The 15321-nt window shown below is 56.5% G+C and overlaps 2 protein-coding genes across 8 annotated transcripts in view; one reads left to right on the top strand and one right to left on the bottom strand.

Annotated features, from left to right (window-relative positions):
- The window catches only part of Bahcc1 (BAH domain and coiled-coil containing 1), a 56404-nt gene extending 53081 nt beyond the window's left edge, over positions 1-3323 (bottom strand). For 3 of the 5 annotated variants that reach the window (XM_050140217.1, XM_050140219.1, XM_050140218.1), the window contains exon 1: positions 2601-3322. In XM_050140217.1, coding sequence (XP_049996174.1) covers positions 2601-2778 — 178 coding nt within the window. In that variant the 5' untranslated portion in view covers positions 2779-3322. Of the gene's footprint in view, positions 1-2600 lie in introns of all 5 variants that reach the window. The other 2 variants (XM_050140216.1, XM_050140215.1) reach the window with 2 other exon arrangements.
- Positions 3324-3374: 51 nt separating this feature from the next.
- LOC126500385 (uncharacterized) lies at positions 3375-14436 on the top strand. Of its 3 annotated transcripts, XR_007591328.1 has the most exons (3): positions 3375-5527; positions 7331-8547; positions 12887-14436. XR_007591328.1 is itself a non-coding variant. In XM_050140221.1 (2 exons), the coding sequence occupies exons 1-2, from the start codon at positions 4630-4632 to the stop codon at positions 7333-7335; spliced, it is 903 nt and encodes a 300-aa protein (XP_049996178.1). In that variant the 3' UTR covers positions 7336-14436. The 3 variants fall into 3 exon arrangements, 1 of the variants encoding a protein (XP_049996178.1); XR_007591327.1 differs by having other exon boundaries at positions 7331-14436; XM_050140221.1 differs by having other exon boundaries at positions 4630-5527; positions 7331-14436.
- Positions 14437-15321: the final 885 nt, after the last annotated feature.

The following is a 15321-nucleotide window of genomic DNA, read 5'->3' as shown; positions in this document are numbered from 1 at the left end:
AGGTGGGGTGAACACACACCAGGACGCTTTCCCGGGGAAACGGGGGCTGCAGCCTGGATGTCTGCATCCTACGCAGACACGGGGAAGAATCTTCCCCAGCAATTTTGCTTTCAGCTCGGCAGCTGGGGCAGGGAGGGGCAGGCTGGACTACTACTTCAGCCTTGGCCCCTGGGCCAAGGCCATCCATCCACAGAGAGGGGAGACTACAAGAAGGTGGCCATTTGGGAATCTGCACACAGGATCCACACACAAGATCCAAAGACAAATTCTTTAACTTCTTCACCCCATCTTTTTCTCTCTAAATGAGGACCCACAAACTAAAGTACAGGGATCTCAAGAATAACTCCTCCTGTCTTAAAAATACACGCAGTGAGATTCTAAAAACGAATACGAAATCCTGGCTATCCTGGCTCTTAGCAATTGCAAAAGGCTTCCAGCCCCACACAACCAAGTCCAGGATCTCCAAACACAATAGGTTCCTCTGGTCCCCAAGGGGATGGAAACTGGGCCTTCAGAAGCAGAAGACACGGGGCCCTCCAGCACGAAAAGAGGGAGCCCTCTAGGGCCCCCAGTGTATGAGGAAGCAGGAAGGGTGTGGGGTCACAGACTAGGACCTGGTGCAGTTTCTCACAGCTCAGTGGCCTGCAGTCCAAGAACCACGTGGTCCAAGTTAGCATGAGCAAGACAAAGGTCCAGGCCACCTCGCCACATTCCCACCTGACTGGGTACTACCTAGATCTGGAAACAGGGGCAAGAAGAAGGAAATGGCCGCTGACCAAGAGCTGGCTGGGCAAGCAGGGTCAGGAGGCAGCAGTGACCTGAACTGATGGGGAACTGGGCTTGGCCTGGCTGCCCCAGGGGGCACAGTCCCAGCCAGCCTGGGCACTACTGTGGAAACCTGCTCTCTGCAACACTGTGACCTACCAACCTGGAGGGCAATGCACACTGGGGGACGAAGGCAGAGGCATCCCCTCTCTTCTCCAATCCTGCTGACTGGCCTGCCCAGTCAGGAGCTGAGGCTGGAAGGGAAGCTGGGCACTTGTCCCCGCTGCAGCTACCACCACGTCAAAGCCCTCCCTCCGCTCCCCAGTGGCCATGAGAAGAGTGGGCAGCGTCTCAGGGCAGTGGCAGGAACAGACAATGAACACAGGGCTATCGGCAAAAGGCGAAAGATATTTTAAAATCACCAATTGCTCAGTCAAATACTCTCCTTTCTCTTCCCAGTTATAAATCTAGAAGAGTAAAAAAATTCGGAGAAGGGAGAAGGAAAGCGGTCTACAGAGAAGGAGCACAGCCTCCTTGAGCTCCCGCAGTAAAGGGGAGCAGGCGGTGTGCGGCTAACGCCGCAGGAGGCTGGCCACTCTAGCCCAGGGCTGCTCACTCAGAACAACCGCGTGCTGTAAAAGCAGGAGGCCCTCTAGTAATTAAGCAATTTCAAGTTTGTTTCAGTTTTTTTTGAGTAAATGCATTTTTTCTTTTTGACTGCCTTTCCTTCCAACATTTTCCCTTCTAGCCCCGTTCTTGCCATCCGTTTTAATCCACACACTAATTGTAATCCCATTAAAGCAGATATAATTTTATTAGTATTCATGGTTCATCAAGCTAATAATAATAACTGCTACTGCCAAACTGAAAAATAAAAGCAGCAAATAATATTTCTGATGTTTAGAGTAAACTGTAAACAAAAGCAAGCCGATCTGCCAGGGTGACCAAGCAGGTCCACGAGCAGTTCCTCGGGCTGCCCCAACTCCACCCACGCTGGTCAGTGACTACCCCGCCAGCTACGGCTCCGCTCCAAGAGACTGGGTCAGCGCTACTAAGAACAGACCCTGGCGAGGGGAACACAAGGGGACTGCAACGCGGGCGCGTGCCGGGGCTGCGCGGGACAACTCAGGGTCTCTCCTCTTGAAGCCAAAGCGCGCAGACTCGCCTGCACCGAAATCCCGAGCGAGGCGCCTCTTTCTGAGTTCCGCGGTGCGGGATGCGCGGTCCGCATTCAGGCCACGCTTAGTCCGGCGTTAGCAGGATACCAGAGGCACTTGTTAAAGCGCATGCATCCCCTGCAAACCCATTCTCGCCCTGACACTTCGAGGCTTTATATAGAAACAGGATTTTCTCGTCTTACACTAGCAGTTCCCATTAGCGCTCCCGGGGCGCACACCACTCTAATCCGCTGGCCGGGCGCGCCCTGGCCCCCTCCCCCAGCCACACAGTCGTTCTGTCCCCGGCAGAAAGCGCCACGGTGTCTCAGACGCAGAATGTCTTAACGAGGTGAATGCAGAATGCAGAAAAGAGGCTTCCGCAAGAATTTACTTCTGCAGGAAGGGGTGGGGGAGGGTGGCTAGGAGTAGAAGGCTTGTGCTTGTTGCCTACTCTCGGGCTGCCCTGCGAGACCCAGAGTAGTCGGGGAAAGGCTGCTGGAAACGGCGCAAGCCCATGGGCTGGCAGGATGCATGGCCCGCTAGGCGCTGCGAAGGGAAATGAAACCAAAGCTCCGAGAACTGCTCCGAGGAGCGGAGCGGCCAGCGCTCCATGCACTGGCCACCGTTGCCAGCTGCGGCGGGGCCTGTGCACCGCACCCGCCCCGGCTGGGCACTGACCTGTGTGCGAAGCCATCGGCAGCGGCGACGGGAAGTACTTTCCGGGCTGGAAATGCGCGGCCGGCTGCGCTGCGGGGCCGGCGGGGGCGAGGCGCGCGGCGGCGGCGGCGCTGCGGTGGCCCAGGCTCCCGCGCTCCGACAGCAGATGCGGCGGCGGCGCGAAGTCTCGGCCATCCATACCGGGCCCCGGCCCCGGCCCGCCGCCGCCTCCAGCAAGCAGCGCGGCCGGGGCCTGGGGGCGGCTCGGAGTGCAGGCGGAGCGCGGGTGGCGCGCAGGAGACGGCGTCTGGGGTCACCGGCGGCACAGGCAGCGGAGCCGGTCAGCACACCGGCGGACTCGGCTTCTCGGCGGGCGGCCGCGCTCCGAGCCGGCGGCCGCCGTGCAGGTCCATGGTCTGCGGAGGCAAGCAGAAGAGATTGGTGACTCGGGGGTTCCTCTCTCCCGAGGGTCCCCGCCCCTCCCGCCACCAGCCCCCTCCTTGCGCGCCAACCGGAGAGGCATCCTGACCGGACAGCGGGGCCGGGAGTGCTCGGAGGACTCCCTACTGCACACGCTAACACGCCGGGTCACTGGAGCCGCCCTGCACGCGAGTCCGCGAGCACACACGCACCGTCCGAGCCACGCTTGGCCTGCCAGAGCCAGAGGCAACCCGACCGCGTTGCGCGCAGCTTCCCTTTCTGGTCCCTGAGAGTCCCTGCGGCGAAGGCGCCGTAGCGAAGAGGCTGCTGGCTCCGCTGGGTGATAAAAACCCAAATCTGCGAAGCCATCACGCACACTCGCACGCGCGCGCACACACACACATTCACACACACCCTCTCCCCTCCCCCGCTGCCCAAAGGTGTCTCGGAGGAAAAAGCCCGGGGTCCACGCTCCCCCCCCCCACCCCGGTCTTTCTGAGGTCCAGCTTTTACTGCATTCCGCTTAACCGAATAACCATGCTAATTAAGCGAGTAATTTTATTGATTGTAACTCAAGAGTTTTTTTTTTTTAAATAACCTTCCTTTTCTCCTCTCTCCCATCCCCCCCATGCGTCTTTCAGTCCATTCTTTTGAATGTCGTCCCCCGACTCAGCCCCAGCGGGACCGGCCCCCACCCTTCAGCATTGTGCCACAACCCCAGACTGGCGTCCCGGAACCCCGGGCGCCCCTCGACCGCCACTGGCATCACCTGGGCCGCTACGCCGCAGTGCCTGGCCTGCTGTCCCCGAGCCGGGAGCTTCCTGGTGAGGCTGGAACAATCACCCCGCCCCCCAACCAAATTCGCCCAGGATCTTCCTCTGCGGATTGGGGCTTTTGGGGGAGGGGGCTCAGAGAGTCAGAAATTGTTTTCTCTCGGCCTCCCAAATCGGCCACGACGTTTCTCCATTCAGCGCCTGCCCTGGATCACCTAACCAAGGTTGGTCTCTGCATGGCACCCTGGTCGACCCTGCGGGGAAGGAGCAGAGACCAAGCAAGGCGCAGCTTTCTCCTGGGTCTGGGTCCCAGCAGACCCTGGTCCTCCGTCTTCCCTCCCCACCTCTGGCAAGGCCGACTTAAAATGATCCTCCTCTCCCTTTTCTTCTACCCCTCCCATTGTGAAATGTCTACTCCAGGGCGAAATCGCAGGCAATTTCAAACTCTTGAGAGGAGCAACCGAGCAAACGGTATAAACTGTACACCACCATGCACGTGCGACCAAAGTCCCTCGGCCCTCCTCCATTTCGAAGACTTCTTTCCTTATTTCCAAATACGCATTGTTTTAATGCTTGACCTCAGCTCCAGCAGAAGGGAGGTATTCGTAATTGTGAACTTTACAGAAAATCAAAATCTTTTTTTAAGCCATCCCACCGTGACAACAAAGCGATTAAGATGTTTTGTATTTCGTAAATACCATTTAAATTGCTATATTTTATGCTCTGGGTTCTACATTGTCTTATTTGCACACTATTTTGTGTCTGATTTAATCTATAACCGAAAACATAATGTATTAAGTGAATACATATTTGCTCAGGTGATAAGCTTTTTTTAATATTTATTCGGAGAATTTTGCATGGTAAATAAACGACACTACACAAAGACTTCCCTTTGTGCTCAAACTGCATACAAAGGGGTTTGGGGCTCTCTTCCCTCTGGGGAGTTTCACTCTCCCCGGGTCCAACAAATAAACTCTCCTCTCCACCGCGCCGGCCTGCTCAGCGATCGCCAGGGTGCGGAAGGCGCAGGCAAGGCCGAGGCTCTAAGCTGGCGCCGGGGTCAGGGGAGGGGCTACCCAGGGCCGGTGAGGGACTTGCGCGCCCCTACCCAGGCCGGCGCCTCTCGAACCCGGGAGGGCGCAGAGGAGGACAAAGGGAAAGAAGGAAGGGGAGGGAGGTCAGGAACCTGCCGCTTCAAAGGCGCCGAGGGCCGGAGTGGGGTCGGAGGCTGCGAGCGCGGTACAAGGCTTCACGACGGCCTCCGGGGAGTCGTGTGCGCTGGGCTTTTGTTCTGGGCCCCCACCCCCAGTAAGACATTTCAAAGTAGGAGCGAAAAGTGGGGGCTGCAAGCGATTCTCGGGACGCGGGCTTTGAGCTCACGCTGGAGCGGCTTTACTCTCCACCCCCTGCGGGCCGATCGCTGGCTCGCTGGTGCCTTTCTCACCAGCCCGCTAGACTTTCTGCGCCAACAAGGGCTGGATTATGTCGCCAGGACCCGCCGCTGCGCTTCTGGACGGACTGGAGGGGACTTTTCTTTGTGTTCTGTTCTGCTCGAGAACTGCCGCGCCGCCCTGGGCTGCTCGCGCCCTGGGCCTGGGGAAGCCAGCGGCTCGGTAACGGGACGAGGAGGGGCAGCCACCGGGGCCACAGTGCGAGGGCCGAGGCCCGGAGCTGCGATGCAGCAATTCGCGAGTCCCGAGGCTCCGAGGTCTCCACGCGCCCAGTCTCAGGGCCGGACACCGCAATGGACCCCGGGTAAGGTTGGATAAGAGGAAACAGAAAGTGGCCGAGAGTCCCGCGCGGCCGGAGAGTCGTCGAGAAGAATGCGTCTAAAGCACCCGAACCCCAGAAAAACCTCCCCCGGGTGGCTGGGCGTGACCCCCCCACAGAGCCGCGGTTCCTCCAGGGGCTTGGCCAGCACTGGTACCCCCCGGCTTCTCGAGGTTTGCTTTGTTTTCAAATTTTGCATCTAAAAGCCTAGTCTGAGCCGCCTTTGTCCTCCCGTGGAGGCCAAGCTCTGGGGTCCGTGGGCTACCTCCTGCCGAGTCTCCCGCGCGGGTGGGCTCAAAGGGGCCTGCGAGGCCAGGCCGCAGCCAGGAGCGCACCGGACGCGAGTGGCTCCGGCGTCGCTGCACAACCCGCTCCCTGCGAAAGCCGCCCCCCCCAATCCCGGAGAGGAAAGAGAACTGGGTGGTGCGAGACCCCGGCTCTAGGAGATGGACCCGTCCCCGGACCACGCCACTCGGGTCGTGGCCTTGAGCCCGCGTGCTGCCCAGGACGCACCGCATGAAAACGCCCCACTATCGGCCCCCCTCCTCCACCCCCACTCCTCCAGAAAAAAAAAAGAAAAGATAAAAAAAGAATTAAGTCTGTGGGGAGCGAAACCTGAAAACCTGCTAGTACCCGCTCCAATCCCCTGTCCCTTCACGAGGCCCAGAAGAAGCGGCCGTGGCCAGCCAGAACCGACCGTTCCCCGCGCCTGGGAGCGACCGGGCGGGGCCCATTCAAGACTGCTGGGGGAGGGGAGTAGGATGGGGGAGCAAATAATTGGGGTTCGCTCAAGGTTTCTCCAAAGCTGGGCTCTGACTGCCCACTCGGGGCTACCCGCGGGGCTTTTGCTGAACGAAGCGTGGCGGTCTCTGTCCTGTCTCGATAATTTATTTTTAATGCAGGGTGTCGATCGAGACAACAAGCGCTCAGAGCAAAGCAAGGACGCATTACGGGGGGAATTTTAAGCCGATCGATAAAATTTTTCAGAGAAAAATTATCGTACTCACATATATAGTACATCTTTTTTTCTAAAAGCCTTTCAACATCATAACGGATTTTAAAAGGGAAGATCTATTATTTCTTAACGCCACAATCCTGAATTTCTTTTGCTTAAAAAATGTAAATCCCCAAAAGCCAAAATAAAATAATAAAATAACAAAAATACAAAAAAAATTTAAAAAAATGAAAGCAATTTCAGTTACTTACTGGAGGCTGTTTCCTGGATACAATTGAATGCAATACAATTAAATCAGTAAATGTGACTTTGGTTTGTATTCCTATTGGTATTTTCAATGTGCTGACTGTTGCACTGTGAATGCACGGCTTCCACAACAACGACTCTAGCGAGCCCATCCAGAGCGGCTCTCAAACCTGCAGCCCGGCGCGGCGAGCCACGGGCCCTGCATACTAATAAGCTCGTGCCACTCAACCCGGAGCAGTCCGCGCGCTGATTGGCCGCGCGGCCCTCCACGGCCCTGAGCTCGTGCCACTCATTCGGCGTAAACAGGCCTCCCAATAGGCTGGCGCCGGGCCAGGGAGCTGCCAATCAGGGAGCAGCAGGGCTACTACCGAGCCTGATGGCGCCTAATTCAAGCCCAGCGACTGCGCAGCTCCTCTGCGCAGATCATTGCTGCTGAATGGGAATGTGGTGGCGCAGGGCGGGAGAGGAGCACCGGCGTGTGAGAGCGCGTGTCCACGTCCGGGGGGTGGGGGACCTGGGGATTTGTTTTTCCTTAATTTGTCAGGCCTAAAGTGTGGGGTTTTGTTTGTTTGTTTGTCTTCGCGCAGAATAAAAAGAAACAGCCTCGCGCCGTCCAGATGCCCTGTCCACTCCTGGCGTCCGTCTGGCAGGTGGCGGAACCTGGGTGCAAGAAGGCCCAACTTCCAAGCGCAGAGGCCGGATTGCCTTGCTGTCCCTCCACCCGCAGGCCGCCACTCACTCGGACCCGAGCCGGAGAAAGCACTTGGGTCTGAGGCGTGGCCACACTGACTCCGTAAATGCTCGCCTGGCCCTTCCTCCGTCTGCCCGAGAGGCAGCGAGATGAACCTTTCTATCTGTCCGCTCTCGGTTTTATCTCCCTCTGCCACACTCTCTGCAGCGCAGCAACAATCGAAATGAAAATCGAGGCTCCCGTTGCTAAGATAAGGATTTACTTTTTTCATCAGCTCCTAGATTTTAAAAATATCTTCATTTGGTAATTTTAGGGGTGGTTGTCATGGTGTGAAAACCGTGCTTAGCATTTCTTACCTTCTGTCCTTCCATTTTCGCACTACAAAGGAAAACAGCCTCCAAACAATTCTCTTTATCATAATCTGAACCAAACCACCTTTTTAAATATTCTGCAAGCAAATATTCCGGTTAGAATTTGGTTGCCTACCCAAATGTTATTTATTTTCAGGAAGCAGAGGTGATGTCTTAGTGGCGATGAGTACATAATTCTGCTCCTCTTTTTCCGTGTGTGTTGGGGGGAGGGTATTTAAGTAGATGCCAAGCGACACAGCCAGACTCCTTTGAATTTTTCCAGTCTCTTTCCGGCGCGGGCACAAAGGAGTTAAACCCGAGCGCTGTGGCCGCCACTTTTTCCCCGCCTCCCTCGCTTCTGCGGAACCGCCACGATTGGTTGGCACTGTGCCAACGGGCTGTCCATCACCAAGTGTAAACAAGGCGCTGATTGGCTGTTATCCAGTCCGCACAGGGCCTTCTGAAAAAAGCAATTACTGGCTCCGAGGTTTCAAGGCTGCCCAAGGCCGCTTGATGAAAGGAGATAAACCGGGGACCGTTTCCAGGATCCCCGCGGGCCGACCCAGGCGGCGGCTCCAGAGCCGAGGTGCGACGGAGAGCCCGGGGATCAAAGGCAGCAGAAGAGAAAGGGGAAGCGGGCGCACCGCCGGGCCGGCCTGGCCCCCTGCGGGCCGAGCTGACCTGGGGTGGGGGCGGCGGGCGGGGACTCCGGGATTTCCCGCCTGTTCGGGACGGGGGCTCGGCCGGCGCCCGCCCGCTGCAGGTAAGCCCGGGTCTCCGCGGGCTGCGCCGGGGCGCCGGACGGGGCGCGCGAGCCTGGCTGCAGGATTGGCCAGCGCGGTGGCCGTGCGGCGCGCCGGGGAGCACGGGCTGCGGGGAGGCGCAGCTCCTGGAGATCCGGTTCGCGCGCGGCTGTGCACGGTGCGATTGAATCAGGCCGGCCTGGGCGGGATGGGTGCGGACGCCAGCTCGCGGTGGCGCGGCGGTGACCCGACGGCGAGCACAGGTCTGGCCGGGCTTGAGGTGAGCTTCGTTGCTCCAGTCCCACTCGGCAGCGGCGGCGAGCAGCCGTTTCCCGCTTCGCACGCAGGCGGAGCAGCTTCCCGGCTCGGGAGAAACCGCTGCGGCCATCCCTGTTCCCTCCCGGTCGGTGCGGGCATCCCTTATCCAAGCCCTAGATTATCTGCGAGGTTTGGAATCTCGAGTTCCTCATTTTCCTTACCTCATCTTGTTTTCTGATCCAGGAGTCTTTATATCTATCTAACTATCACCCTATTGAAAGTAGTCTCCGTCGCCCCATCCCCCCCAAAGAAGAAAAGTCTAAAAAAAAATTGGATCCTGTAGCGATAACCGCATGGTGAGCCTCCGGGCCGCTGCCAGCTCGGGGGGGGGGGGGGGGCGGGTACCCGGTAGGCCGGCGTGGGGGAGGGGCGCGCCCAGCTAGCTCCGCACCCCACCCTCCCACTACGCACAGCCGGGTCGCCCTGGCCGGACCGGAAAGATCCCTGAGCCTCGGATCTACCCCCCTTCCTCGGCGGGTGGAGACTGGCAGATGGGCACACCGGTAATCCAGCCGTATTCCAGAAATTCTAGACATGGAAGCATGTGGCTTCTTTTCCTCCGCAAGCCGCTTTAGAATCTTGGGGATCCCTAATCTCCGGATCCCTAAAAGTCAGGCATGAGGATTTGTCTCCAACACCCTCACGTGCTCCCCCCCCCCTTCTGTGTGGCTTCCTTGAGAGCCTCCCCGGGTGTGAAAGGCCTCGGCTCCTAGCTGTCTTGCTCCCACCTCTGTGTCCTTTCTAACCCCAGCGTTCACTTAAGTGTGGTGGCCCTTTTTCCTCCTCCTCTCAACACTGTTTCAAAATAATTGTTACAGCGAATAGCTGCCGATGCGCCTCTGGATGCCGCCAGCAGCTGGCAGCTGCCCAGCGCGGGCGCACAGCCCCCGGCAGTTCCACAAGACCTAAATAAGCTCCCGTGTTCCTCTCGCAGGGCTCGGCCTCCCGGGCGGGCCCGGGCATGTTTGGCTGGGTTCGCTATCTGCTCAGAGCAAACCATCCTGGTTTTCCTACTTGACTTCCTGCTGTCCGAAACTAACAAGTGTTTTTAATTTTAGAAGAACATGGCGTGAGGATCGGGGTCCATCTAGAGCAGTGGTTCTCAACCTTCCTAATGCTGCCGCCCTATAATACACAATTCATGTATAACGATAAAATGATTATCGTTGCTACTTCGTCACTGTAGTTTTGCTACTTTCATGAATCGTAATGTAAATGTTTTTGGAGTTAGAGGTTTGCCAAAGGGGTTGTGACCCACGGGTTGAGGACGCTGTTTTAGAGGCAGAGGAATGGGGAGGGTTAGAAAGAGAGGCAGGATTACAACCCAGAGATCTCCGCACTGAGGGCTACGAATCTGTGGAATCGCCTGAAGTTTTAAAAAATTGTGCAGCCACAGATGCCCAGTCGCCAACCCAGGACACAATAGCCTCTGAATGCCTGGGCCACCTCCAGAGCCTGGCTGATACCCACCATAGTTTCCTCTAAGCTAGGGTGCCCTACATAGCCAGCCGTGTCCCGGTACTGGGCACAGCCATTCACACATCAAGCAATAGTGCAGTTTTAAACGTGTGCTCAGTCTACATGCACGTTCTGCGGGCTCCCATCCATGTCCAGATATACCACAGAATGGGCCCTGGCACCCATGTGCGTCTCACACCACGCTCACTACATTTGTGTGCACACAGAAAAGCAAGCTGGCAGGGTGGCTCAGCAAGCTAAGGCACTGGCCAAGCCTGACCACCTGAGTTAGATCCGGGGGTTGCCCGATACCCCGTGGTAGAAGGAGAGAGCTGACTCCTGTAGGGTTTTGGGGTTTTTTTGGTTTTGTTTTTGTTTTTTTTTGCTGACCTCATGCTCACACCATGGGTGCAGGCAGGCCAGCAGCATGCACACACACACACACACACACACACACACACAAATAAATGTAATGTAGAAGGACAGTGTGGTTCTCACACACTGACACACATCACACACGTGTGCATGCTCTCCATGTTACAACCAACCGGACTGGACTGTAGCAACCCGGTACCCACAAACCCTGGTCCCTCCTCCAGCGTTCCCCACTGCCCCTGCAAGGCTGGAGCCTGGAAGCAGGCTTGGCCTCCCAGCTCCCAAATGACCCAGAGCCTATCTACGGTGTGAACTCATTGAATAAATAATCACTTTTTAATACAAGGGGGTGGGGGTTTATCTCGAGTTACATAAAATTGTGAATTAGTCGCTGCTCCAAATAAATGCGTCCTTGGGCCGGAGAGCAGCGGAGCTGCATGCAGGGTAATTGTGTGTTGGGTGTCTTTCCATTGTTCCCTGGGCCATTAGTCAAAGGGCAAATTAGAAACAATTTCTTGACGACAAAAAAAATTGACTCTTAATTCTTCCCACAGAAGTGGAAGGGACAGGTCCCGAGGCCTAAGGCTGAAGCCTGGTCTGGAGGGTCAGGGGGCCCAGAGGGAGAGGGAACCTGGAGCTGGGTTTTGGAATAGCGTGCAGGTTGGACCAGGCCAGAGAAGGATGGAACTGGGGGCGGGGGGCGGGTCCTAGCATCTGTTTCTCAGTGAGATGACAGTCAAACTCCATCCATCTAGAATCAGGGATAGAAAGGATGGCTGAGAACATTGGGGTTTTACACTCTTCTCAAAGGGGTCAAATGTAAAAGCTTCCTGAGGTCCTGGATCCATGAAGATCCTCTACCATGTCAAGGTCTGACTAGAAGGAATACGGCAGAGGAAGGTCTGAGTGTGGCCAAGTACGTTCCTAACCATGAATCCTACCTGGGTCACCCAAAGGTACCTGCTGGTGCTCTGTGCCTGGGAGTATGGGTGGCCTCTTGTTTGCTAGGTCTTCTGTCTTTGAGGCATACGGTTTGTGCACAGACTTGACTGGAAGGAGAGAAGCAAGTTGGGGTGTCCCGACCCCAAGATGAACGTTCTTCCCCAAAGGATACTTCAAACAGCCCATTTATTTAGCTGGAGCAAGAGGTGTTGCCCTGCCCTGGGGGGGGGGATATTCCAGCCACACACACACCCAGCTCCTGTCCCCTCCCAGCTGGAGAAGGAACGAAACAGAGAAGCCGAAAAGGAAGATTTGCAGGATCCTGTTGCTGAGTGTCCCTGTTCTCCGCACACCTCTGGAGGCCTGGCTGTGCCCCCAGATAACATCGACCCTGAGGCATTTCCCTGACACCGCTCCAAGCCCAGCCAGGAACTTCGCTAAATTGAAGCTGGCTCAAGCCGGAAGGACCCCTGTGGGAGGCACAGGTTTTCCCTTGAAGGCCATAGATAGATCAAGACCTGCTCCTAAGTTTTAAAAAGCCAGGAGAGAGAAGCCCCAGACCATGCTGAAGTCAGATAAACAGCTTCTCCAGCCTCTGCAGCTTCCTCCCAGGGAGGTTTAAATTCTGTTGTTGCTGATTTCCTCCAACCGGGTCAGGAGGCTGCCCAGCCCCCTCCCTGCACAGGAAAGGTGCTTGTTAAACACAGTCGTAATTTGTGGCTAAATATAACCCAGTGTGTTCACACGGAAAGCATAATTCAGAGGGCTCGTTGCGTGAGGTTATCAGTGAGGAGACCCATCTGGGTTAAATTAAAGTGATTTTCATAAGGAGCAGAAGCATCTATTGCTTCTCTGGGCCCTTTCACTGGTGATAGTGTGATATCTGCAGTGAAGGGACCGGAGGAAGGTGGGCGGACGCCCCGCACCCCAGGCCTGAACCCTGGGCCTCCCATTAGAGGTCTCTTCATCCAAGGCCGGCTGTGGCTTCTGCTAAGCCTGCGAAGGTTCTGGAGGAACAGGCAGGCTTTGGGGCGTGGGAGGAGATCTTTGGGGGTCTGGTAAATAAGAAGTGATGGATTTTCCTGTTAGGTTGACCCAAGTAGCCCTCAGTCTTGGCAGTGAGGGTCACTCCCTGCCGCCATAGCCCAGGAGGGAAAGCCCGGATAATCGGAGAGATTCTCAATAATAGGTCAGGATGGCTGAGTGACTGAAACAACCTTGCTTAGGGACAAGTGCCTGGTCAGTCAGTCTTTGTGTTCCTTCCAGGTATATCCCCCAAGGTGAAGCCGGCTTCAGGCTCTCAGACCGACACCTGCTTCCTCTGCTGGCTGCGCCAGGCCTGGCTTTGAAGGAGGTACAGTGGCTACAGGATTACAGGCTTCAGCTGTGTGCAGATGTGTTCACGCAGGTCAAACGGCAGGGTATGTCTGGAGCACCTCTCCGGAGCTAAATTTCCGCTGCCTGGGCTCACAGGGACAGGGAAACCAGAGGAAGCTCGGACCTCTTCTAGGCCCTAGGAAACACATGCAGGCCAAGTGTCAGGGACTCCTCGGACCCAGGGTTTGCAGGAGTCACAGCCCCCAGGCCCTCCTCACTACCCTGTTCCTTCAACAGGCCCTCTACTCGCTTCCTTTCAAGTTCCCATTACTGTGAAAGCCCAACTTTAACTGACTTCCCCACCGCCATTTCTGCCCCACAAAGGGGACCCGTTGGGAGAACCCACAGCCATGAGGCTCTCCTGTTGTTCTAGCGCTCTTGCCTCTCTCTCTACCCCCAGTTGTCTGGTGGTGATTCCCTCTTTGGGCCTGGGACTTGACACCTGGCAGAAGACCCCACCACCAGTACTATAAGACACACTGTGCACCTTCTCCCTGATTTCTGGGGAGATTTGAGCCCTTGGCCTGGTTACCTAAAATATAAGCCAAATAAAAATTTCCCTCCAAGTTACCTCTGAGCATCAGGATCTGTCTCAAGCCTGGAGGCAGCTGGGCCCCCTGACTGCTGGCTCCTGGCTGGAGTGTGGCATGGCCACCGCCTCTTTTGTTAACAGGACAGTTGATCCATTAAATTAAAAATCAGTCAGTAGATCATTTTTTCCTAACGTGCAAAAACACACTCCACCCTAATTCTGAGACATTAATGCCAGTGGAGGCAGGAGACTACCATGGGACAATACCACAAGTGGCCCCCAAAGTAAACTACCAGGATAACCTCTTCACCAGAATCCAGGTTGACCTGAGGAACCCGCCTCAGGGCCAGGGCCATCGCCTAGCGCCCCCGTTCCCCCATGCACTTTCTAGCGTATTCCACTTGGGCAGACACTGAAATGCGGGGTTCAGAGGTCTGTGTCACCCCCAGTGTGGTTGGTACTGGGAATCCAACATGAGGCCCCTTGCTGCTTCCCTGCACACTAGAAGCACAGACACAATTGTGGGGGTGGGAGTTGGCAGGGTTGTTGTCTTCCCACCGGGTTTTTAAGTAGCAAGATTTTTAGATGCAAGCACACAAACAAAAAGCCTCCTGAGGTGGTTGGTAAAAATTCAAAGCCTCTACATCCGAGGCCGAAACAAAAGCTCTTTGAAAGTGCCGCTGCGGAGATGGAGCGCTTCTCGGATCTCGTGGAGCCATCCGCCCGGGACCCGCATCCGGAGAAGGAGCGGGCAGGCGCGGGTGTCCCCACCTGCTCACCGCTCAGTCCTGTCCCCGAGAAGAGGAAAGCGGCCAGAGGCACCATAACCACAAATTTATGGCCTAGGTGACGTGCTTCCCTCTCCCACAATGGGGCCTGGTGACATTAAACAGAAAATTGATGGGAAGGGAGCGAAATCTAATCTTTCTCTTCCACGTCGGCTCTTCGCGCTTTTCGGCGAGGGGGCTGGGGCGGGAGGAAGACAGTGGCTGCCTGGAGTTTACAGCTCTGGGCCAGAGGCTTCTTTCTATCTGGTTTCTCAACACGGGTAGGCTGGGGGGCCGCGACACTTCACGGCTTGCCCACTCGCAGTTGCATTTCGAGGTCCCGGGTCCCAGGAACACCCCATCCAGAGCAGAGCACCCCGCCCCCACCGTGGCCACTAGCGCCCACTCCCCACCACTGACTGCAGCACTGTTCCCCGGGGCGCACCGGGTGCCTCCTGGCACTGAGCTGCTGCGCTGAGTCCTTAAAGGAGCCGCTCTTCAATCAGGCTTTGTCAGAGCGTCTAGGGGAAGGTCACTCCTAGTGGGACAATGCCCTGGGGGCCCCGCTGCCCCGGGGCACACATTACCTCCCCACTCCAGGCTTGTGTTGCACCTGGGTTGTGCCAGCACATCTGGCTGGGGTTTGAGCTTTCAGTGAGGGTGCCCCTGGGGTCCATGGGATGAGGCTCAGGCCTTGCTTGCCTCTGTCTCTGCCAGATTCCACCTCTCTGAACACCTCGAGACTTCTCAGGACCCACCCAGGGAGGGGATGATTCCCATTTTTACAGTCGCTAAATTAAGGCAGTTTGACAAGTAACTTGTCCTCACCCAGGATCTGAATATGTAGACCCTGGGTCCTGACACTTGTGCAGTGAAAGCCAGGAACAGAAATACGTGGGCCTAGGACCGGCATTGGGTGTTTGGGATCACCATACCCAAGAAGAATATTCCAGAAGTCCATTTTCCCAGGTCAGCCCTTCTGAAGGTTACACTCAGCACCCTATCTCAGAGCCTGGGGTAAAGCC

This window comes from Alexandromys fortis, unplaced genomic scaffold, assembly GCF_014885135.2.
Source record: "Alexandromys fortis isolate MF-2015 unplaced genomic scaffold, M_Fortis_MF-2015_v1.1 scaffold_39, whole genome shotgun sequence".
Lineage (NCBI taxonomy): Eukaryota > Metazoa > Chordata > Mammalia > Rodentia > Cricetidae > Alexandromys > Alexandromys fortis.
This window is presented reverse-complemented; position numbering and strand designations above follow the sequence as displayed.

Excerpts from the sequence above, each read along its gene's own strand:
- LOC126500385 (XM_050140221.1), top strand. The coding sequence starts at position 4,630 with ATGGTAAATAAACGACACTACACAAAGACTTCCCTTTGTGCTCAAACT.